A 25,554-nucleotide genomic window follows, 5' to 3' on the forward strand; every position below is an offset into this window, starting at 1 on the left:
ATGAAATTTGGGTAACAACCACAATTTGCTCTATATCTCCAAAGTCAATGTCCTGCACAGCTCTATATCTCCAAAGTCAATGTCCTGCACAGCTCTATATCTCCAAAGTCAATGTCCTGCACAGAATAAAGCAAGCATGGGGGTAGACATTTTTTTCCCAAAAAAACAATTGTAAATTAAAATTCAAGAGTGAAAGTTTCCAAATATAAAGATAGAGATTATGAATGCAAAGATTTGAATATCACCTTCATGTTTGCAGGTATAAATTTGTGTAAGTTTGACCTTTGCTTGAGAAATTACGTTGTGAGTCGACTTTTACAATCAACCTTACCATCTGTTTTTTTTCAGGTTTCTTCGGCGTCCGGGACAAAGTCGTTTGTTAAGTGAATCTGGTGTGATCATTGACATGGAAACTGACGGGTTACTATGGAAACTGACTGATTACAATTAAAACTGACTACTTACTGGTTACTTCGGAAAATGACTGGTTACTATTTAAACTGACTTGTGACTGGTTACTATGGAAACAGACTGGTTACTTTTGAAACTGACTGGTTACTATTGACACTGACTACTTACTGGTTACTATGGAAACTGACTGGTTGCTTTAGAAACAAAATCTTCATCTTAAATAAGTGTACTAGAGTCTCTTTGTCTCATTTTTGTCAAATTACCTCATATTCTATGCCAAAAAAATGTATTCACTATATAAAGGGGTTCTTCTTAAAACTTCTTTAGTCTTTCCTAACTTAAGTCAGTTTCTTAAAGTTTTCATAGTCAAATTAAAGGAAATGTATGTGGGGTTTTTACATCAACATATTTTTTTTTAAATAATGGTCAATGAAAATAATGTATTTTGTAAATTCTTTATTTTTTACTTCATATTACTAAAAAGATACTAAAAGTAGGAAAGCGATTTACAGCTGCACTCTCACAGATTGAATGTTTTGACAACTTCTTTTTTTTTTGTCTTGGAACGAGCCAATTTTTGCGAAAATTCATGGTAACCAGTTACATAAGACTGCCGACAAAAAATTGATCTCAGATTTTTATATTTAAGTTCAAAAAAAATTATGCATTTTTCTTAAACCGTAAGTAACGGTTTCTTAAACCATTAGTAACGGTTTAAGCCATAAAACATTAATTTTCGAATGGAAATATGAAAATCTATGATCTGATTTTTTGTTAGCAATCATAAATCATTGGTTAGCAGATATTTACACAAAAATTTGCCTTTTCTAAGGCAAAAAATAAAAATGTTGTAAAAGTAGTATATCTGTGAGAGTGCAGCTTTAAGTTAGGAAATCACTTACCCCATTAAAAAGAAGTTTTATGAATACCACCTATGAAGTTTACAGTTAATCCTAAAATCAGGATAGAAGGCTTTAAACTACGGACCACTGTACAGTTGTAAAGATTATGTTTTGCTTGGACATTTGCATAAGAGGCTATTCCAGTAAAACATAAAACCGACGTGGGTGGGGGGAAGGCAATTATTTAAATATTATTATGGGTGGGTGTCTGTTTTGGCTTATTAGGACCCTTAAAGGGTGAATTTGCTTCTGTAGGGGGGTGGTATATAATTTTAAAAGTGCCTTCCCCCCGAGGATTATATTTTTAAATGGAATAGCCCTAAGAAAATTAAGGAAGTACCTTGAAATAGATATAAATGAATTTGGAAACAATTTGAAAAGGGTCTTAGAGCCTCTTTATTATGTTGAGGGACAGTTAACTTGTACTTTAATATGCTATTATCATTGTCTTGAAAATTTTAATATAATGTATAACATTGGCTGTTTCTCTTCAGACAGGCAAATTAATAGTATTTCTTGCATGCATGTGCAATAGTGTGAACTAGAGTCAGCAATATTTTGGTGCACTAGATTATAAACAGGGTTAACGTCAGTTTACCGGTACTTAATTTAAAATTACATTTTATTAAAGGGACTAGACACCAGATGATACAACTGCAAGGAAAAATGAAAATTGTCAAAAACTTATGTAAAAATGAATCTTACTTACTGATGTACACATCGCTTATGGCACTTGTTTCTTTTAAAGTTTTTGAGAATCTTTCAAAATTGGAAATTTACTGGGTTTGTCTACCACTTAGTTACCAGTAAATTTAAAAATAGCGTCTGTATATGTTTCTGTACTAATCACTTTACTTTCACAAGCTAAATTTACACACTATAAATTAGGAAACCAATATGTGCTATTTTTAACCACGTTAACTCAGCTGAGACAAATTTTTCAATATTCTCTTAATCATGTAAATTGATGTATTATATGCCTCATTCTAAGTCATATGGACAATTATAGGCTTGTTTTGAGGAAATACTGCATTTTCCCATTTTTGGACCATCTGGTGTCTAGTCCCTTTTAAGACTTGACAAGTGTTGTAAATGTCCGATTTAGATGTGTGGCAGGGTGAACAGATTTCATATCAAATTTAAGAGAAAAACAAAGGTTAGAACATTATCAGACTTAGGCATTGTTAACATCTTTGTTGTTAATTTTCAAATTTTAACTGTTCTGGAAGTTTAATGGATACCGGTACTGTGACCTTGTGATCTGCTGTATTTTCTATCACGATTTGAGGAAATTTTATAGGTGTGTTTGTTCATATTTTAACATACCAGTACATCATGAAAAAATTCACATTTAAAAGTTAACAACAATGTAGCATGTTGTTAACTTTAACAAAGTTCTGAACAATCTGCCCTTAGAGTTATAATTTACAGTGTTATTTAAATGAACACAAGTCCATAGGCCGATGCAATGTTAGCAAAATGTTCCGAAGCTTTTTCAATGTTAAGATGTTGTAAATCAGGACCTAGTCTCACTCTGTTTCAATTTTTCAAAGGGCGAATATTTTGTAAAGCATAATTTTGAGGGCTTCTTCACCTTTTGTTTTACATGTTGTTGACTAATATTCAATACAGTGTTTGCAAAATCCGTCAGATCATGCTTGACTAGCCAAGTCTGGTAAAGTTTGAGTGGGTGGGGTAAAAAAATATGCCAAATTTACTATGAAAACTTACTATAATTAGGGAAAACATCATTAAAGAGCTTAAGAATCAAATTGTCTATAAGACTGAACACATCGCATTGGCTGGAACTGACATGTGAAATCATTTTAGACACAAAAAAAACAAAAAAGTTATTTCTGGAAAAAAGCTTGAATTTTTTGGATATGTCTGAATTTCTGCTTTTGTTGTTAATGTGCCTTTGTTAATATAATTTGATGTACATGTACCATATTACTGCATTAAATAAATATGCTTTGAACAATGTGTAGATGGTAGTAGCTTTCTATGTTTACACTCATAATTTAAGTCATTAAAATAATATGCATTTTAGGTAATTAGATTGAAAACATAATATTCAAATCCAATTTCATGAACATCGCTTTGGTGCACTTTGGATACAGAAACAAAATGGCCCAAAGTGCAATAACCCAATAGCTCCATATAGAAACAGAAGCACAAATTGAGTTCTTGCATTATTGGGACTAAAAGTCATATTAAATGAAGTAACCATTTTAGATTCAGTCTTCAGAAATTAAAAAATCTTTTTTCAGAATTATATCATATCTTTGTTATGAGTTGTTGAAAGTAATATGTATTTGAAATAATTTGTTCACATAATTGTTTTTCATACCATTATGAGTAGATTTCAAGTTATAAGTTTTTAAGCACTATGTTTTTATTTTGAAAGACTAGCTCAGCATTGTTCACACAATCTTATGACCATGAGATGATATATGTATGAGATATAATATAAAGACAGCTCAATGTAGTAGCATTATGTAATAGTCGCTGTGTACACCCATTAGCGGAGGTTTTGGAATTATTCATGATCGCTTCTGGGAGACTGTATTATTTCAGTGATGAGAAAAATGGGTCATTAAGTATTAACTGTTTTGTACCATTTTATAAAAGGACATAATGTTCAATAACCCGAGTGTGTATAAGTGATTCACCCATAATCTGAGTTTTTGGAATTATTCACGATCGCCTCTGCAAGGGCGTATAATTTCAATGATAAGAAAAATGGATGAAGTAGCTGTTTTGTACAATTTTGTAAAGGACATTTTTCAATAACTACTGTGTGCATAAGTGTATTAAGTTGTTTAACTTATCCACATGTTTCAAGACTTATTGTACATTTTAGCTCCGCCTTCTTTTTACTGTTCTGATATGGGAATTAATGTATAGACAAAAATACAACATGGTACAATGTGTGTTATGAAGTAGATATTTTAAGACTGATAAAAAATGTAAACCATAATTATATTAAACTGCATTATCTTTGTTTTAATTCAGTATGATCATTATTATTCTAAGAATTCATGTAATACCGTTTATAATAGCATACTTTGGATTGTTTTTAGTGATCAAATTGTTAAGGGTTGATCACCTGATAAATTACTGGGAGATTTAAAACATTAAAAGTGCTTATATATGTGCCTTTATATACTGTCTAGTCATAATTTAGCTTGTCAAGTTTATAAAAAGAGAAAGAGTTGATGTATTGTCATATCCCTGGCAACTTTTTTATTGGCATTAACTCATGTTAAACTTTGTTTGCCGGCGTACCCATATTTGACCTTTATTGCTGGCATACCCATTTATAACCTTTTTTGTCTGCATACCCATATTTAACCCTGCAAAACTCCAAAACCTAAAAGATATTCCAAATTGAATGTTTAAACTTGCTACAAGTGTTGCCAGATAAAATACACACTCATACTGAAAGGCAGATAACTCCCTCTTTACTAATTGTCGAGTTATGCCCCTTTTTATATTAAAAATCACCAACATAGTTAAAAGTTGATGGTTGCTTGCTTCCCGGCGCTTTTGTATATCATAGGCCTTATTTATTACAATTAAAGCACATTAAAGGCAACCATCCCTGAGAGAAATTTTAATTCTGTATATAAATAAATGGACATTTGAACAAAGTGTTAGATGCACGTGTTCTTATTTGTAGTGTTGGGAATCGGTTCCAGTTCGACTATCGATAATGGGTTCCCCTCAAGTTACCAATTATCGATAGTACAATCGTTTTTTTTACACCTTTGGATACCTTAATTGTAGTTTTATTATTGTTTAATAACTCTTAATGCTTATGTTATGTGCATGTCTGAAATTATTTAGTGCTGTTGTTGCTTTTGGCCATATTGTCAACAATAACAACTAAACCCTTCTGAATGTAAAAAATGTACTCAAAGGAGAAAACTTACGGTAATTAACTGTAAGGAAAAAAAACGTTTATTGAAACGGCCCCCCAGGGCACAAATTCCGTGCCACAACAGGGTTATTTGCCTTTAAACACTCGCCAGTTGTCCTGCAAAGAAATCAAATTTCATATCAGCTTGTACACCTTAAAATTATATTAATGAAATGTATGTGTTCAAATGACATGGCGCCATTGTATTTAAACGCATTTAAAATAGTTATACTTATATGAACAAAATTGCGTGTTAACAAACTTGTGCATGTGTTATGATAAGATCAAAATTGTATTACAAAAACATGATCCATTTGTTGGTTATGGTTAAACGTTTGTTATCAGTTTTGTTGTTGATTGTTAACTGTTGTAATAAACGTTCCAATTTTTTTCGAGTGGTAACATCCACGGTTAAATTCTATAATAATTGTTTATGTATTAATTGAATAGTTGAATTTAATTTCAATTCTATGAAAAGACTTGATTGGACAGGGTTGGTATCGCAAACAAATCAATCCTGACTTTAAATTTGATTAGTTTTTTTAGCAAATCTTTGAATGAAGGGATTACAAAAGTTGCAATGATAATATATAAGAAATAATCATTAAAACAAAATTAATTCGGGCAAAACAGCTAAAAAAGATTTTTCCCATAGAAAATAAAACCTTTTACCCCGTGACTCGCCAAATTTAAAACAACTCTTTGGATATGATATGAATCTAAACAACTTTTATTAAAGCTGCACTCTCACAGATTTACCCTTTTTACAACTTTTGTATTTTTTGTCTTGGAAATGGCAAATTTTTGCGTAAATATCTCCAAACCAATGATATAAGATTGCTGACAAAAGATCAGATCGCAGATTTCCGATCGTAAATTAATGTTTTATGGCTTAAACCGTTACTAACGGCTAAAGAAAAATGCATAAAACTGATTGAACTTAAATGTAAAAATCTGCGATCTTTTGTCAGCAGTCTTATATAACTGGTTTCCATGGATTTTCTCGTTCGAAGACAAAAAATAAAAAAAGTTGTTAAAACGTTCAATCTGTGAGAGTGCAGCTTTAACAATCATTTTGCCCCTTTTTAACTATGAAGTGGACTTTAAATCTGATGAATGTTTTAATCAAAGTGTTATGTTGATATTGTTTTGCTTTGTGAATGTTAATTTTTTTTATATTTGTCAGAATTATGACTTGATGTGTAACATCTTTGTTTTATGGTTTTTTTCTCTCTGAATATTTTTATTAGACCAGCTTTTTGTGTATTTCTTCGCATATGACGTACAAACAAATTGAACAATAATATTGTAATTAGAGGATATTAGAATTATGGTCATTCAATGCAGCATTTATTAAACAAGTTTGTATTGAATGACCACAATATTTAATGATATTCTATTAACATCGTATTGTCACCCTAGTGCAACAACACAATAACTGCAAATAGAAATAGAGGCAGATATTGAGTTCTTGCATTAAGGAAAAATATTATGTACCAAGTTGATTATTTACAGCGCTAAATACATAAAACAGCACTTAATAATGAGTGCACAGTCATTTTCAATGCCATAAAACCGTCAAACGTTATAACACTAAGTTGTGGATCAAAACTATATATTGACGTTATTTTATGATGTTTATGTACAAGATCTGATTGATGGAATTTTGTTTTTTGTCCGTTATAATTAATGTTGGTTACCGTATATTTAACCGACTACACTTGATCTATTACCAGGGGCCATGATTACGAAACGGTCTCAAGTCCAAGTCTCAGACTCAGAAAAACATTTTTATTAAATTTGTAATAAAGAATCATTTTTATTCCATTGAATATCGTTTACAAAAATAAATGTAAATGTACAATTTTGAATAGTAATAAAATTCGGCAATTGTCATAATCAAAACTCAACTAGAAAGATAGTTACAATGTGGTAAAGATTTGCAATATTGCCACTTGAGCGTACACTTAAAGCTGCACTCTCACAGATAGAAAGTTTTGACAACTTTTTTTTTTTTTGTCTTGGAACCATTCAATTTTTGCGAAAATCCATAGAAACCAGTTATATAAGACTGCTGACAAAAACTTAGATCGCAGATCTTTATAATTTATATAAGTTCAAAAAATGATGTTTTATGGAATTTTATTAAACTGTTAGGAATGGTTTAAGCCATAAAACATTAATTTTTGAACGGATTAATATGAAAATCTATGATCTGCTTTTTTGTCAGCAATCTTATATCATTGGTTTGCAGATATTTACGCAAAAATTTGCTCTTCCCAAGACAAAGAATAAAAAAAAGTGGTAAAAACGGTAAATCTGTGCGAGTGCAGCTTTTAGACTTGAAACTGTTTGTAATCGTGGCCTCAGAGCTGTTATCCAACAAAAAACCTTTCCAGTTTATTTTTTGAACAACAAAACACATGACTTTGTATTGTAATTTATTACTATTCCAGCTGTCTTGCCCTATGTATTATGTTGTACGTTGTATATTCCGTACAGTCGTGTATTGTCTAAAATGTTGGGACCAACCTGATCTGAATTTGTGATGTATACATTTTGTATTCAAGATCTGTAGACCAAAATTAGCTTTTTACAACAAGATTAGCTTTTTACAATTACAATCTCTGATTTATATTTTGTTCTTATTTTTATATTGTGAAGAATTAAAATTTTAAACTGTGCTTTCTCTGTTATCTATTCTTAAACGACAAAATCACATACTCGAGACCAAGGTTGTGATTTGTCTCCGGATTCATGAACTCCGGATTCATGGATTTCAGCAGATCTTATTATTTACTCCTTGGATTTTTGTTCATTATTTGTTTTAAATGATTTAACAAAAATAGCTGGTTACTGTTGGTTGTAACTTTATTTGTTGTTAGTATTGACACTCCAGTTGGCTTCAAATATGAAGTCAGGAGAGCCCTCAAAAGGGCTTCTTCAAACCAAGTTTTGCTTCTGCAGCTGAGAGCTTCATGCCCTTTGACCCTCATTGTAAGCCTACTCTGGCTCTGCCCAAACCTATTGCCAAAATGGTTCCAGCCTTTCAGCTGGGAGCTGCACCCCCTTTGACCCTCATTCTGAGCCTACACTGGCACTTCCCAAACCTATTGCCAAAATGGTTCCAGCCTTTCAGCTGGGAGCTACACCCCCTTTGACCCTCATTGTGAGCCTACACTGGCACTTCCCAAACCTATTGCCAAAATGGTTCCAGCCTTTCAGCTGGGAGCTACACCCCCTTTGACCCTCATTGTAAGCCTACACTGGCTCTGCCCAAACCTATTGCCAAAATGGTTTCAGCCTTTCAGCTGGGAGCTGCACCCCCTTTGACCCTCATTCTGAGCCTACACTGGCACTTCCCAAACCTATTGCCAAAATGGTTTCATCCTTTCAGCTGGGAGCTGCATCCCCCTTTGACCCTCATTCTGAGCCTACACTGGCACTTCCCAAACCTATTGCCAAAATGGTTCCAGCCTTTCAGCTGGGAGCTGCACCCCCTTTGACCCTCATTGTGAGCCTACATTGGCACTTCCCAAACCTATTGCCAAAATGGTTCCAGCCTTTCAGCTGGGAGCTGCACCCCCTTTGACCCTCATTCTGAGCCTACACTGGCACTTCCCAAACCTATTGCCAAAATGGTTCCAGCCTTTCAGCTGGGAGCTACACCCCCTTTGACCCTCATTGTGAGCCTACACTGGCACTTCCCAAACCTATTGCCAAAATGGTTCCAGCCTTTCAGCTGTGAGTTCAAACACATCATTTCTTTAGTTCATTCAACTTGCTTACTTGAGTCAGTTAAACGACAACGTGTACTGGAGTCAGTTACACTTGCCTACTTTAATGACAACAACATGTACTGCAGTCAATTGAACTTGCCTACTTTAATGGCAACAACATGTACTGGAGTCAGTTGAACTTGCCTACTTTAATGACAACAACATGTACTGGAGTCAGTTGAACTTGCTGTCTTTATGGGCAACATGTACTGGTGTCAGTTGAACTTGCCTACTTCAATGACAACATGTACTTAAGTCAGTTGAACTTGCCTACTTTAATTACAACATGTACTGGAGTCCTTTGAACTTGCCTACTTTAATGACTACAACATGTACTTGATTCAGTTGAACTTGCCTACTTTAATGACCACTTCAACTTGTACTGAAGTCGGTTGAACTTGCCTATTTTAATGACAACAGCGTGTACCCGAGTCAGTTGAACTTGCCTTCTTTAATGACAACAACATGTACATAAGTCAGTTGAACCTGCCTACTTTAATGACAACATGAGCTGGAATCAGTATAACTTGGTGGCTTTAATGACAACATGTACTGGAGTCAGTTGAACCTGCCTTCTTTAATGACAACATGTGCTGGAGTCAGGTGAACTTGCCTACTTTAATGACTCCATGTACTGGAGTCAGTTGACCTTGCCTACTTTAATGACAACATGTACTGGAGTCCGTTGAACTTGCCTACTTAAATTACAACATGGAATTGAGTCAGTTGGACTTGCCTTCTTTAATGACAACAACATGTACTGAAGTCAGATGAATTTGCCTATTTTAATGACAACAACGTGTACCAGAGTCAGTTGAACTTGCCTATTTTAATGACAACAGCGTGTACCCGAGTCAGTTGAACTTGCCTTCTTTAATGACAACAACATGTACATAAGTCAGTTGAACTTGCCTACTTTAATGACAACAACATGTACTGAAGTCAGTTGAACTTGCCTTCTTTAATGACAACATGTACTGGAGTCCGTTGAACTTGCCCACTTTAATGACATGAACTGGAGTCAGTTGAACTTGCCTACTTTAATGACGACAACATGTACTGGAGTCAGTTGAACTTGCCCACTTTAATGGCAACAAAATGTATTTGAGTCAGTTAAACTTGCCTACTTTAATGAAAACGTGTACTTGAGCCAGTTGAACTTGCCCACTTTAATGGCAACAAAATGTATTTGAGTCAGTTGAACTTGCCTACTTCAATGAAAACAACGTGTACTTGAGCCAGTTGAACTTGCCCACTTTAATGGCAACAAAATGTATTTGAGTCAGTTGAACTTGCCTACTTTAATGACAACAATATGTACTTGAGTCAGTTGAACTTGCCTACTTTAATGACAACAACATGAACTTGAGTCAGATGAACTTGCCTACTTTAATGACAACAACATATACTGGAGTCAGCTGAACTTGCCCACTTTAATGATGACATGTACTTTAGGCAGTTTAACTTTCCTACATTTATAGCTACAACATGTACTGGAGTCAGTTGAACATTCCTACATTAATTAAAACATGTGCTATAGTCAGTTGAACTTACGTACTGTAATGACATCATGAACTGGTGTCAGTTAAACTTGTCAGCTAAAATCAAACATGAAATTGCCTGCTTTAATTTACTTGATTAAGTTAACATGCACATGAATCAGTTTCACTTGAGCATGTACTGGAGTTGAAATTCATAAAATTAGTCTCAAATGGAATGTTGTTCTGACCAGAAATGCACCAGTCAATTGTTACCACGCCCCCCCCCCCCCCCCCCCCCCAGGTCCGGGGGTATAACAAGGATAGGCAGGAAAATGGGCCATGTTTTTACCTTCCAGGTGGCCCCGCAGTGCTGGGTTAATGCGATGGTTTTTAGCTCGCACCAAAATTAGCAGGGAATGGGCCTTACCTAGGGTCCCTGGGGTGCAGGGGCATTTAGCGGTGATTTAACCAGCAGTTTTACTTGGGCTTGGCTGGACCGAAAGTAAAAAAACCTGGTTGGGGGGATGCATACTCTTAAAACACATTTAAGCTCTTACCCAACTAATTTATTATTAACAATATTGTCTGAATATTGGTTCATACTGCTTCAGTGGGCAAAATGTTGGCAATGATATTTTCTTTTTGGGCCAGGGACAACGACCAATCACAATAGCTACATGAGCAATTTCTGCCCAAAATGGAATTAAGAACGTCAGTAAAAAGATTGTCTTTAGACGTTTAAGAATGAATGAAGACAAACATGTTAAATATCATTTAATCAACATATTTTGAGAATAGCACTTATACAAAACTGTAACTATCCATTGAAATTGATCCAAAATATGAAACCATGACACGGGAAGAACAGTAATGGTCACATTGTCTATAAATGGAGTCTTCGATATTGTCTGGGAATGTTTGACAAACACAGAACTTATAATTCCAGCAAATAAAAGTTGTAGATTTTTTTATCAGACAAAAAATTTACAAGTGTTAACACTTATTAAAATGTTGGTCCATGTTTGACTATTTTTCGCTATGATAATGAAATGTAATGAAGCAGTCAATGAAAATATGCATGTAACAGTAAAACAATTTAATCTACTTTTTTAAATTATATTTTATTTCACATTACAAATGTATTAAAGATCGACAAAAATTGAAAAGCTACCAAATCATTATTTTTTTGAAGTGTATTAATGTGAATTTTTCTTTGAATATTAGAAGTTTAAATAAGGAATAATATCGCAAGTTAAATCCATGGAAATTTTAGAAAAACAAATGTAGCATTTATTTATACATGGAGCCAATCTCTTAAGACAATCCCTTTTCACAAGATTCCACATAACACATAGTAATCCTATGACCTATTCCACATATTTCGTGCCAAAACTAGACCCTAGATGATCCTCATGCTGTGTCCATCGCTGTATCGGACTGGACGACAGACGTTGCGAGAATCTCGAAGGGGATTTTCTTGACCTCTGTTGACAGAATGGCCGTTGTTCCTCGCTTGAAGCCGTAATTCCCTTCCCTGTGGGAAACAAATCATCTTAAAATAAGTTGATGTTAATTAGTTAAAAAATAATGTAGTTATTTATTTCACGATGATTGTGAAGAAGGTTATACATTACTTATGCTAAGTCACTCTCGTTGGCATGATGTTGCGCGAGAGTTTGCCTTGTTTGTGGGGAATCCGGAAAATTTTGGTATCAATGTCATTTAAGGTAACTCACAATAGAACAGATCTCAATCGTTTGGGAAAATGCCAAAAAAATACATTTTTTCTTAAAGCTTTTAAATAGTAACACTTTAAGCCATAAAACAACTACACTTGAACGTTATGAAAAACTGTGAATTAATCTTTTATCAGCAATCTTGTATAACTGGATTCTAGACAATTAAGCAAAGATTGGCACATTCAAAGGCAGAAAAAAGATGTTGTCAAAACGGTCAATTGTGAGAGTGCAGCTTTAACAGAAAGGCTAAGCATAAAACCAATCATGAGAAAATCTTTGCGTAAATATCAGCAAACCAGTGATAAAAGACTGCTGATAAAAGATCAGATCGCATATTATCATACTTTTGTTCCAAAATTAATGTTTTATGGCTAAAACCGTTACTAACGGTTTAAGAAAAATGCATAAAACATCAATTTTAGAACATATATATACATAATTCTGCGATCTAAGTTTTTGTCAGCAGTCTTATATGACTGGTTTACATTAATTTTCGCATAATTTGGCTCGTTCCAAGACAATAAATAAAAAATATGTGGGAGTGCAGCTTTAAAACTTGTTTTCGCTGGTTAAAAAGATTACCTCTGTCCCTTGACGTTAGCCTCATCAAATGGTCGCAGATATTCCACCTTGCCCTTCGTGATCACACAGATGTCAACGTTAGATCCAGACCCAAGGTCATTGAAGATTCCTGCCGCTATCGCATCTCTCACTAGCTTCATAGCTTCTGCTTTCTGTGGAAGAGGGTAATTTTTGTTGAAGTGTAAAACAATATACTTGTTTCACGTTTTATGACCAAAAAAGTGTACCCTAAATGACTGATTATAATATGCACTTTTTTCCCTCAGATTTCCAATAAAAAAAATGCCTGCGTCTTAAAAACAGGAGTAAGCTTCTGACATTTTTTTTCTGAAGCTGTTTTCACTCCGAATTTGGCTCTTCAGAGAAATAAATGGGGAAAAACAAGTTGTTGTTTTTTAAAGGCATGTAACTCACATCATCTCATATTATTTTGATTGATTTAAAATGACAGTTGAAGATGCCGTATTCTCTAACATCTGGAGTCTTTCAGGCTCAGACTTTGAAAACTGCAGTCTGAAAAGCTTCAAAATATCTATAATATAAAACATATTGACAGATTGCTGCCTGATTGTAGAACGGATTACTTGTAACATTTATGACACTTTTGACCATATTTGCTCCTGTAATAGCATTTTTACAAAAAGAAATCAAATCTTGATTTTCTGAGCCTAAGGCCTAAAAAAAAAAATTGTTTGGTTAGGGTTACATCCTTAAAAAAAATAGGTAGGGTAGGTAGGCTTTTTATTTTTTTTTATTTTTTTTTTTTATTAGGTTTTATATAAGAAAATAATTTTCATCATTGGAAAATGGTGTTAAAGCTTTCTTCTGTATAAGCATTTAAGGTTTAAACTTAATATTAAAAAGCAATTTTAAAAAAAACGAGATTTTTTTTTTTTTTTTTTTTCATTTTTCATTTTTTTTTTTCAAATTGACTATAAAAACGGTAGGGTCGGCGCCTATTCCGTAGGTAGGGTCGGGTAACCCGAACCAAATGTATTTTTTTTTAGGCCTAAATCTCTAACCCATGACATAGGTTCCCAGGATTTGTCTTCATTCCTTTCTTAAAATGTATTCATTTACAAAGCTTTCAGTACAAATATTTAAAGCAGAACTTGGTCCTACCTCCATATCAGGTTTAAATCTGTCCTCAAACGTTGCCATGGCAGCCAAAGAACCAGACCCTGTAAACAAACAAATGTTGTTAACCAAGAACATTACAAAGTCTAACATATGCCACCGAATACTTAACAAAGTCATTTAGTCACAGAGATTTTTTTTGGTGGAATTTACTGCCTTCTAAAGGCTGTTTCCCCTAGCGAATTTTTTTTATTTTAAATTCGATTTTTTCCCAATTTGACAAATGCAGATTATGCTGATGAATAAAAACCCCCAATACATTTCTTGAAAAATAAACAAAATCTTAACAAGACTTACTCTTTCACAGCATAATGTATGAATAAAAAGGTTTAAACAGGTATATTAGCCATTATGTTTGCTATTGGGTTCTGATTTTGTATTTTTCCCAATCTCGACTTTTTTTTTGCAAGGCACAGGCGGTAAAAATATTTTAGAAAATAATCACTGAGTCAAATGGTTGCATTTAGGTCCAAAATGGGGTTTAAAGGGGTTTGAATCACCCAGGAGTGTACAGCCAGCCCTTTTCAAATCCAGAGAAGAGCACTGCTTTACTTTAAGTCGCTCAAAGGTGTGTGCCATGACACCTACACAATGGGCAGATAGTTTCTAACTTTGTTCAAATCAGCAACATCACTGTTATCTTTAAAGTTAATTTTTTTTATGAGTGCTCAAACTTTTTGAATAAAATTAAGTACAGTAGAAACAGTAGTCTCAGTGGTCGAAATCAGCACAAGTCCGAGAGCCCTACACTGGTAAAATGCTATCCGGGCTTGCTCAAATTCTTGTAATGCCAAGCAGTAGTATATGAATTCGGGCTTGTTTATCCAAAAGACTAATTTTGAAGAATGTAGTCAAGCTTGTTAGAAATATTGCAGATCATAAGTGTATCCATTAAACTTTCAGTTAGATTTAAAAGTTAACAACGATGATGTTAACAAAATTGTTAACTTTAACAAAGTTCTGGACAATCAGCCCATTATCTAACATTTTTCTTACCCATAGTAACGTACGGCAGTTTGTCCGTGGATCCGTGGGGATGTATACTGTATAAGTGTGGTCCTGTGACATCAACACCGCCCAAGACCAGCGCAGCACTGATGTGACCCTGGTATCTGAATAGGTAAAACATAACAAAACATAACAGCCCTGGACCAAAGAAAAGCAATATGTTTGAAAATACCTTTTTAGTTTTTTTTTCGAAAGATAGTTTGCAAAAAAACAAACTACACTGGGGTTCCAAAACAAGTGCCACAATCACTATACCAGTAATTGAAGCTGTGCTGATTTTTTTTTCCTGTATTACATGTAGCAGTGTTCAATATTAGCACAAGCTCGCAAGCCAGACACTGATAAAATGCCTGTCCGACTTTTCAATTACCAAAAAAAGCAAGCCTTACAGTCTACAAGACTTGGCTGACAATAAAAATACAACTGTAAAATGGTGTAATTTCCCCAATTTTAAGTAATATCCTTTTCCCAAAATAGCTGTAAAAAAATCTGAATAGTTTTATTATCTGATATTACAAGTTGATATATTAAATTAGGAATTGTGTTTAATTGTGTTTAATGGAAGTAATATGAGGATTATACAAGAATACAGGAATTTATAAAAAAAAATGTTCCAATCGAAACAAAAGAAATATTTGACTATTTTAAGCATTTCTACAAAAGCAGAAGGGTGCACAGGCTTGTTTCCATGATAACAGAAGGTAGCTACCCAGTGGTCAAAATTAGAACAAGACCGCAAGCCCTGCACTGGTAAAATGCTTTCCAGGCTGGCTAAAATTCTGGGTTTTATAGCTTGGCTTGTTCAAAAATGTAATACCAAGGCCTAAAAAAAACATTTGGTTCGGGTTACCCGACTCTACCTACGAAATAGGTGCTGACCCTACTGTTTTTATAGTCAGTTTGAAAAAAAAGATATAAAAAACTAAAAAAAAATTTTTTTTTTTTTTTGCTTTTCTATATATATGCAGTTTAAAACCTTTAATGCTTTATACTGAAGATGACTTTAAAACCATTCTCCAATGATGAAAATGCCATTCTTATGTAAGCCCAATAAAAAAGAAGAAGCCTACGTTACCTACCCTACCTGTTTTTGAAAAGGATGTAACCCTAACCAAACCTTCTTTTTTAGGCCCAAGCATTAGTAAAGGAATCCATGCTTATTGATCCAAAAGACTTTTTTCATGCCCGAGCTACCAAAAGAAGACAGGGTACAGCATCCTTCAATAACTGTTAGCTCAATTCCTAACATTAGAAATGTTCATGTCTTAACCCTTTAGCGCATGTATACGAGATAGGCCGACATAGCTCATTAGCAGATGTAAACGCATCTGGCCGACCCTATACACTACTGGATGTATACGCATCTCCCGCATATTTCAATAGGGTCATTTCAATACTTCAATTTTGCATCTTTCTTTTTGTAAACAATATCCCGGATGTTTATAAAGCTGAAGCTTAACCTTTTGTGTATTGTTTTTCCCTTGAAAATGTCGTCTGCTAAAACTTGAAGGTTATTTTTTATACTGCCAATCACAGGTGTGAGATTCCACTGTGACGTAATAAAACTCGAGGAATAGCAGTACTGTACAGTATGGAATTTCCCCAAACACATTGATGCATAAATCATTGAATATATTATGTCAGTTTAATTTACCATTAAAATCAATAAAGCAATAAAGATTATAATTATTTGTAGATAATATTTTGTGTTATAGAAACATTAAGTAGCTGAGAAAATGATGAGTAAATTTTCTGCTGAGCTAATCGATGGCCAGCATGGTTCCGGTCGTAAAATAGGTCAAGAAAACAAATTAGTGCAAGCGTTTGATGATTTAGCTTTTTGTATTCATTACTTAATTTTTTTTATCAGCTTTCTTTTTGTAAAGAATTTTATGAGGGGGGTAATAAAGTTAAACAGACACTCTGGACTATATCTCTCAGCTGGATGACACCGGATATTCCTGCCACATTTCTGTGTATTATACACAAGAGCATCAATTGTCGGCTTTTTAATCCAGATGGGTCTTTTTTATGATAGGGGTAATAAAATTTAGATCGATCCCAGCATTTTATTACCCTTTGATTTAATGCAATTATGACATTTCAAAGAAATGATACAATTCCATCTTGGAAATGCATTCACAGATGAAATAAAATAATTTTATATTTCATCATTGACACCATTTATTAGATAATTTAATTATATTTAAAAAATGTATTCACATAAAAAAAGATTTGGAAACAATTATTTGGAGTAATATTGATTTTAAGGTCATACTGCTGTATTCATTTGCTCATTTTCAAATACCCTGAAAAGTACCTATAAAGATAAGGACTGCTTATCAGTAAGATGGCTATTGACTGGGAGGTATAATCTGGCCACTTGTCTATGTGCTAAAGGGTTAATTTAAAGCCCAGTACACTACCTAAACAGCATCTGTTTCAGAAGCCTGTTTGCAGTGGCAACACGAGGTGTTCGTGCGGTGTTCAGTTTATGAAGCTCAAGTTGAGACGAGATCATTTGGGTCGTCATTTCTGTGTCAGCAGCAGTTCCGGCTCCACAACAACTGTCGGGTGAAATTTGTAATAAGCAATTCAAAAATCATTCCTTTTAGAAATGCATTGTTTAACAAGTCATAACACGGTACTGAAATGTGGCTAATTCTATGTTTGATCTTATTAACATGTGATTGGAGCCCCTTTGAGCATGCTCATCAGAATTATGGACTTTGTTAAGTAGTGTGCACAAAACTACATCTGGGACTCTTTTCTTTTGTTCAGAACCCATTCTTTTGAGACATGTATGCAAGTCTTAGAGTTAAGTATATCAATTCTTCACAATAATGGTTTGACTTACTACATGGTGTCAGCAATATATCAAGACTTATGAGATATATATGCAATTCAAAGCGTGAAGTATAATAAAATTATATCACTTTTACACAACAATAGTTCAACTTACTACATGTTGTCAGCGAGATAGTGGATCTTACTACAGTTTTTGTCAGCCACAATCGTGTCTTCTGTAGCTCTTGTGTCAGCGCCAAGGACAACCCCATCCTGTGAGATACAGTAACATTACGAAGCCGAATTCATCATGGCATAATTAATTACTGGAATTTCTCCAAATAATTCTATATATGAAAAGTCCATTTTTGTATATATGTATACCTATGACACATTCTGTTTCTGTTGCTTTCCATTAATAGTAATTTAGGAATGAGTCACACATGAATACTATCTGTTGTCAACTTGATGAACGACTATAAAGTAGTTAAAGCATGTGTTGCAGTCATTGAAATAAGACTTTAGAATAAACAAGAATTTATACTTAAAACTTATGCTTGGCATAATAATATCAGGCATGCAGGCTTGTGATAATTTATCCACTAGGTGTTGAGGTAGGGTGATATTATAAGATATATAAACTATATAATGAGATATATATTAGAGTGTCCAGAATTTAAAACTTATTATGCACCAGTCAATTGTAACCACGGCTCCCCCAGGTCCGGGGAATAGCGGGGACTTTGACTTTCGGTCCAGCCAACCCCAGGTAAAATTCCCGCCCTGCGGAGACAACCTGCTGGTAAAATCCCCGCCATATGCCCCCGCACCCCAGGGACCCTAGGTAAGGCCGAGTCCCCGCTATTTTTGGCGCAAACAAAACCACCGCATTCACCCGGCACTGCAGGGCCACCTGGAAGGTAAAAACACGGCCCATTTCCCCGGCTATCCCCAGTATACCCCGGACCTTGGGGGCCGTGGTTACAATTGACTGGTGAAATATTTTACCTTGTAAATGATCCCTGCTATAGTTGTTCCAGTCTTGTAAGCTGTTGGCGCCTTCAGTCCAAGTTTCTCTATGTGTTTATTCCTGAAATGTTTCCAATGATTCCATTATGAATTCGGGAATAACCATTATCCTTTATGATTATATAATTTAGAAAATATTTCATCTAGAGTGGTTTACATGCAAAGATACTGATGCTGTTTGGTCCGTTGTGTGTTTTTTCGACTCCTATCGATCTGCGAAGTCTCAACAGAACGAAAGCCCTCTATGTACGTAATTCCATTGAAAATATCGGTCGTGGAAGTGCAGGTCAAGTAAAGTTTGCCATTTTGATTTTGAAGTGACAGGAGAATGAAGCAAAGAAATAGTGTTATACGATTGGTCAATAGTAAAACAGGTAAAAAATGTTCCTTATCCTAACCAATCAAATCCTAGCATAATATTAGGTGTGGAACAGTATACATGCGCTATATTGTCATGGCGATAAAATACTGTCACAAGCTAGATCCTTGTGTACTTTTTCAAAAGAATTACGTGTGTAGAGGGCTTTCGTTCAATTGAGACTTTGCAGATCGATACGAAAAGAGTTTGTTAATGGAACGTACGTGGAAATTCTAGCCGTTTTATGTTTATTTCGTAGGAATCGACCAGAAATCAGATTTATATACATAAACAGAATGGACGTTGAAAACAACATGGATTGAAAATCATGGCATTTTGTGACTCCTTTTCTCATTTCTTTGCTAATTGAGGGATTTTAATGAAATAAAAAGCGTTAACGCTTGGATTGATGCTTTCAAACGGCGACCACAAGGAGATAACCGTTATCTAGTCGTTTCTTGCAGCAGTGTTCTTGTTTGTTCAGCATGATGTTTTTGTTCCATTGGGGGCCTAATATCTTAATATACATATATAGGCCGAATTTAATATTTATATTAGTAAAATATTTGATTATGTGACTAGCGCGTGTGGGTGAACTAAGCGCTAAATATTTTGAGCGGAGAGTTAACAGGCACCAGCTAGATAGTGGCAATACTTTGTTGAAATAAGTCGCACATCTTTAAATGTGGTTCTTAACAGATGATTGCATGAACCATTGAACAATACAATTATATTGAGTCTAATATCATGATTTTAACGTTTTCATAAAACAACATGACAATGCCGAAATTAATAAACAAACAATATTTAACAATCACAACTCTTCCTACACGATTAATATACAAAAACAATGACAAGTATAATTTCAAAATTTATAATATATTGAAAATAAATATGAATATAACCACCTTGTGCAGTTTTCAAAAGAAAATCCCGGCATCGGAGCTTCCACGGCAGCCATTTTCGCAAACTAACTGTCTATTACCCGTTTTGTTCAAAACTATCTGTTGAAGACGGGCACCAATTGGTGACAACTACAAATATTTTCGGCTACGTATAACTATCAATCTTCTACGCAGTAGCCTCCCTTGTTTTGAATATTGTAGTCGGTTAAAAGGCTCTGCTATGCACTGCCGACTTAAAATACAACATTTCTTATCGTAAAGAACGTAGCTGTTGTGTTGGTTTGCTTACTATAATTTATATGACTCTAAGGGGAACATTTATATACTTTTACCAATATCAACATATGAACAGTTTAAAGCTGCACGTACTCTCACACATTGACCGTTTTGACCACCATTGTATTTGTTGTCTTTGAATAAGACATATTTTGGCGTAAATGTGAGGAAGCAAGATATATTTGACTGCTGACAAAATATCAGATCGAATTTTTAATATTTGCGTTCAATATTTGATGTTTAATGTCTACAAGCGTTACTATACCGCTTTAACAGTGTGTGTATACCACGTGATAAATCACGTCATACATGCTACGTCGGAAGGCCACATTTTGCTTAAAATGAAGACTTGAATCAAAGATAACTTTTCCTTTACTTCACCATTTTAGATAAAACAAAGGGCAGTCTATGCCGCTTATATAGCCCCGCCTTCCTTATTTTACCGAAGTTTGATAAGATGATTAGTTTAATTAAACACTTCGACAAACCTGTTTCCAAAATAGAGTTTTGACAGAGCTCCGTCAGACGGCCGTAATGTGAAAAGGTTTGTCGAAGTGTTTTAAGAAACTAAACCCTAAATCAAACTCTGGTAACAGACCGAAGCTGGGGCTCCGTATGGGAAGTAGCATAGACTGAGGTATGTTTCATTTCAAATGGTGAAGAAATAGTGAAGTTATCTTTGTTTAAAGTCTTCATTAGAAGCAAAATATTGCCTTCCGACGTAGCATTAATGACGCTATTTATCACGTGGTATACACACACTGTTTAAGAAAAATGAAATGTTCTGCAGTTTTCCAAACAAGTGAGATATGTTTTATTGTGAGTTTATGATTGTTACGGCAAAAACTATTTTTATTTTAGGGCAATGTTCATACATTTTGAAACAGGTTATTTTCAACATCTTAATAGTGGTTAAATACCACTAAACAAGACATTTATTCAAATGAAAGGAAGTACATGTACAACTTATATTGGCGGCCATATTGGATGAATCCAGAGTGGGTCCTGAGCTATTTAAAAGTATATTATTATGTTTTGCAAGTGTAAGAAGTTTTAAGATTGTAATCCAATATACACGTTTTTATGACTCGACTAGTCCAGTTATATATTGACAAAAAGTCACCACAATGTGCACTTTGGTTGATATTATAAAACATTGCCCGGTGATGTATAATTTAAGCATGTTCTGGACGATGTATTTATTTTCTGAAAAAGAGCATATATTTCAATTAAGATATCTTTATTTGCTGCAACAACTGACAGTTTTCTTAATTCTGGTATCTTCAAACAATGCCCAGTACCGCGTTATTTTACTATCCCTTGTGCTATGCAAACAAAGCGCGTTATTTTCATTCGGAACAACTCGGGCCTTTTTCATCCTATACAACCTTGGATGTATATTGACGGTTTACAACGTCGGAATTCTTTAACTACGCTGCAAGAAGATCGCGTAGTGATTTCAATATAGCAGTTAAACCTAAGGACTTTATTCTTGGGAGTCTTACTTATTTACGCATTCAAACTATTAACTGTCAATCAATTTGAACCTAGTAATACCCGTTAAAACAATACAATTATTAAATTAATACTATTATTAAAAAAATACGACCTACTTTTACTGATGTACCGGAATACATCCGAGATTGTTTTCGATGGAAAATGGCCGAGGTGTTCCAACTTGCGTTATGTCATGATACCTATATTGACGTAGACTGGTACTACGTTACTTTTTGGTAAAAATCTGAGGAAAAGAGAATGAGGGTACCAGTCTAATATTGACTTTGACGTCAAGGAAAGTATATAGGATGCGTACAGCAGAAACGATATTTTACGGAAACAGGTACTTTTATTTGCTCAGTCTTATACGCACTAATCTCCCTTGACGAGCATAAAAGATACTTGCCCTACATACGAAAATAGCTGGATTTCAGCAATAAATGTTATTTTAAAACTTTTGTTTTACATATATTGATGCAATTATTTTATCAAAGTTCCATTATTTTTTTTTTCAAAGTTTAAACAAGAAAATATTTTAAATGCCGTCATATGATTTATATACGTGACGACAGTGATTACTGTCCATTGAAGGGAAATAACCGCTGTGTGGAGTTTGTTCTTTGCTATAAACAACATAAGCCATTTTGCAAAAATAAATATTTTCTACAAACAACACACGCCATTTTGCATACCGTTTATTTGCTACAAACAACAGACACAATTTTGCGAAACGTTTATTTGCTGCACACAACACACGTTATTTCACGGTACTGCACATACGGAGGACAACGAAGTGATCCACACATAGCTTCAACCAGGTACATCAACTTTCCGTTGTCGTCTCTGTAGTCTGAAGCTTCATACTCGGCTCCAGAATCCAAACACACGTAGTTGGTAGGAGATTTATGTGATGTTCCAGATAATCCAGCGACCAAATAACCGGCATATTCTTTTGTCCATCCAGGGTAGCACTGATTTCTGCCGGGGATCATGACGGTGGCTGGTCGAGAAGTGTGACAAACTGCGCATGGTGCGTCATGATCAAACAAATTCTTCCCAAAGAATTGTGCTCCTCCGTTTGCATACTGCTGTTCAGAAAACTGATATTCCGTCCCGTACACCTTTGCCGATGGTGAATGCTCAGCGTCATCGTACATCCCCCACAAAGGTTCCGAGGTCAGACAGAGAAAATCAGCAGCACCATATTCAGAGAACTGATTTCCCCCAGCATAACCTAACACATGCCAAAAGGTACAAAGTTAGTTCCCAAAATGAAGACTTTACGTCACTATTGTGCACGTTTTGAAAAGTGTTCAAAATGGTCAATTGAAATAAAAATAAAACTCCAGCGATTCATGCGAAATCTCATGAAATATTTATCTTCAAATTAAAAGAAAAATAATGGCATTCACTTATAATCCCTATTCCCTATTATGTTTATTCAGATCAGTGTGAAAAAACTCAACATGGCTGAGAGGACAATGTATTTAGTAAATTAACAAGTTGTTTACAATACTTTATTAATTATGTTATTAGTAAACACCTTAGTATTTCAACAACAACATTTTAACTTGAAAAAATATACAGTACATGTGTATTACGTTACTCTTTGATCTTCGTTTCATTTTCTTAAATCAGTGCGTGCATTTTCTTTGCATTTTGGACACAACATATAATTTCTCCCACCTCAGATAAGTAGATCCAATAATTCAATCATGCTAGAAATTATTATCTTGTCTACGGGCGAAGATTAAATGCCCGTATGGAGCTCCTTTTTTAATGGTTACTACATTTAAATTGCCTCCCTTGTTGAAAACTGTGGCCTGTAGCATCATGGAAATCTTGTCTTGTTGCAATATTTAGAAGGCTAATTAAGTATTTCTCGCTTCAAAATGTCACCATACGACAGTTAGAACGCACCTTTCAAGAAATAATACTTCACTCTCCTTAGAACTATTTATTTAAAGACCTATTTGACTATTAACATCATCTGAATCACTGCGCGCATATCCATGACAACCACGAATTATCGCATATCCATACGCAATTTTCTCCACTAAGCACAAAAGAGCTCCTGCAAAAAATATATTTTTACTTAATTTTGTTTAACTGAGGTGGGAGAAAAAGCATATACCATAGCCTCTCGTGTAAGATAGGTGCATACCGACCCCCGCGCAGGATGTTTTGCGGAAACTCGGTAAACCTCGTTTCCGCAAAACACCCTACGCTCGGGTCGGAATGACACTATCGGCCATGGAAGATATTTATACTGTCATTTAACTTAAACGAGCATCATTCCATATTTATAAACGAACATTCATACCTGTGTATATTAGATCTGTTCCATTCAGTGGACAAACTGTTCGTCCCCATCTGACGTACACAGCGCCTGTAAGATAAACAGTCTTTAATTTAGCACGAATTGTCGCTTATGTTACACGTGTTCTGCCTAAGTCCTCAGCATAAACATCATCACGTATAATCCAAACTCAATTCAAACATAATAACCTACCCCCTGTTTGGTGGGAAGATATATCAGCTAAGTGCTGGTCGAAAGTCGACTGCATCTGAGTTATCTTGGACTCCAGCTCCAAATTCTTCTGCTTTAAATTGGTTATATCTGCGCTTTGCTGATTGACCTGAGTAGTCAGAAGTTGAACGGCTGCTACAAGGTCACCATCGCCATGAAGAAGAACGCGTTTGAAACGTCCTTGTTCAGCAAGCGTTAAACAGATTATTACGCAAAACAAAACTAGGGTAACCAAAGTCATAATGAACAAAGCCTGACTTAATATTTATTAAACTAGAACAAACATACACGATATATATCCTTCCATTCATACACTGATGTAATATTTTGTTATCTAAAATGGTTAGGTATACGCCGAAAATTTAAAATGTATGCCACACTACATAACTATGTGGATAGAAGTTTGACTAAAAGGCACTACCACTTAATCTATTCTCAAAAGAACAAACCGTTCTTTAAAGTTTAACTCTCAGCTCATTTAAAAAACATGACCCCTTTGGGGGTATATGCACAGAACAACGGAACACATTTTGTAAACAAGGTACATGTACAAACACACAGAAAAACAGCACCAATAATAATTGACATGACAAGCTTAGTTGATATTTGTGGAAGGTTATACAATTATTTGACACTTTGCATGATTTTTGTAAATACAGTTTGGACGCAAAAATTAACGCCAAAATTGAGTGAAATCTTTTAAATGACAATATTTATGCAAAAAGCTACAGAAACAAGCTAAGTAGCAAAAAGATTAAACATAAACCCGTTTTAGTGGCACTGGGTAAACGCCAAAGACATAGAACATAAAATCACAAACAAGAAACATAGAAGAGCAGCCTTGGTACGAAATCAACTTTACTACTAGACTAAGTGCATGTCATAGAATCTTATTATTATTTTTCATCCTTTAAGGCCGATTTTCATGCATGCAGGAGAATATGGGAGTACTTTAAAATTACATTCACTTGCACAATAATAAAGTTTATGCTCTCACCTGTTGCTAGAAAGTAAATATTCTATTTGTATCAGTAGTATGTAACATTGCTTTGCGACCTTTCAAGTTCTTATAGTAATCTGTGTTACAACGTAAAACAGAGTACTTTTGTGCTTGCGGACATTGTAAAACAAACCGGTTGGTACCGTCATGGACCTATAAACCATGGATTGGCAACTCTCATTTGTGTTAATGCGATAATCTCAAACTCACG

At 34.6% G+C, this 25,554-nt stretch overlaps 3 protein-coding genes across 3 annotated transcripts in view; 1 reads left to right on the top strand and 2 right to left on the bottom strand.

Annotated features, from left to right (window-relative positions):
• Positions 1 to 7,919, top strand: part of LOC128224630 (uncharacterized) — a 28,802-nt gene extending 20,883 nt beyond the window's left edge. The window contains exon 9 of the mRNA XM_052934554.1: positions 349 to 7,919. Coding sequence (XP_052790514.1) covers positions 349 to 387 — 39 coding nt within the window. The 3' untranslated portion in view covers positions 388 to 7,919. The remainder of the gene's footprint in view (positions 1 to 348) is intronic.
• Positions 7,920 to 11,256: 3,337 nt separating this feature from the next.
• LOC128222930 (proteasome subunit beta type-7-like) lies at positions 11,257 to 20,148 on the bottom strand. The gene is made up of 8 exons (XM_052932114.1): positions 20,044 to 20,148; positions 18,757 to 18,838; positions 17,924 to 18,021; positions 17,388 to 17,528; positions 14,950 to 15,065; positions 13,939 to 13,997; positions 12,817 to 12,968; positions 11,257 to 12,029 (listed from the first exon to the last, which is right to left on the bottom strand). Exons 1-8 carry the CDS (start codon positions 20,094 to 20,096, stop codon positions 11,906 to 11,908), a joined length of 825 nt encoding a protein of 274 aa, XP_052788074.1. The 5' UTR covers positions 20,097 to 20,148; the 3' UTR covers positions 11,257 to 11,905.
• Positions 20,149 to 22,492: 2,344 nt separating this feature from the next.
• Positions 22,493 to 24,584, bottom strand: LOC128224374 (uncharacterized). The gene is made up of 3 exons (XM_052934197.1): positions 24,326 to 24,584; positions 24,137 to 24,202; positions 22,493 to 23,047 (listed from the first exon to the last, which is right to left on the bottom strand). The coding sequence occupies exons 1-3, from the start codon at positions 24,582 to 24,584 to the stop codon at positions 22,548 to 22,550; spliced, it is 825 nt and encodes a 274-aa protein (XP_052790157.1). The 3' UTR covers positions 22,493 to 22,547.
• Between the last annotated feature and the right edge of the window lie 970 nt (positions 24,585 to 25,554).

The sequence above is a fragment of the Mya arenaria genome, chromosome 17, assembly GCF_026914265.1.
Source record: "Mya arenaria isolate MELC-2E11 chromosome 17, ASM2691426v1".
In the NCBI taxonomy this organism is placed as follows: Eukaryota; Metazoa; Mollusca; class Bivalvia; order Myida; family Myidae; genus Mya; species Mya arenaria.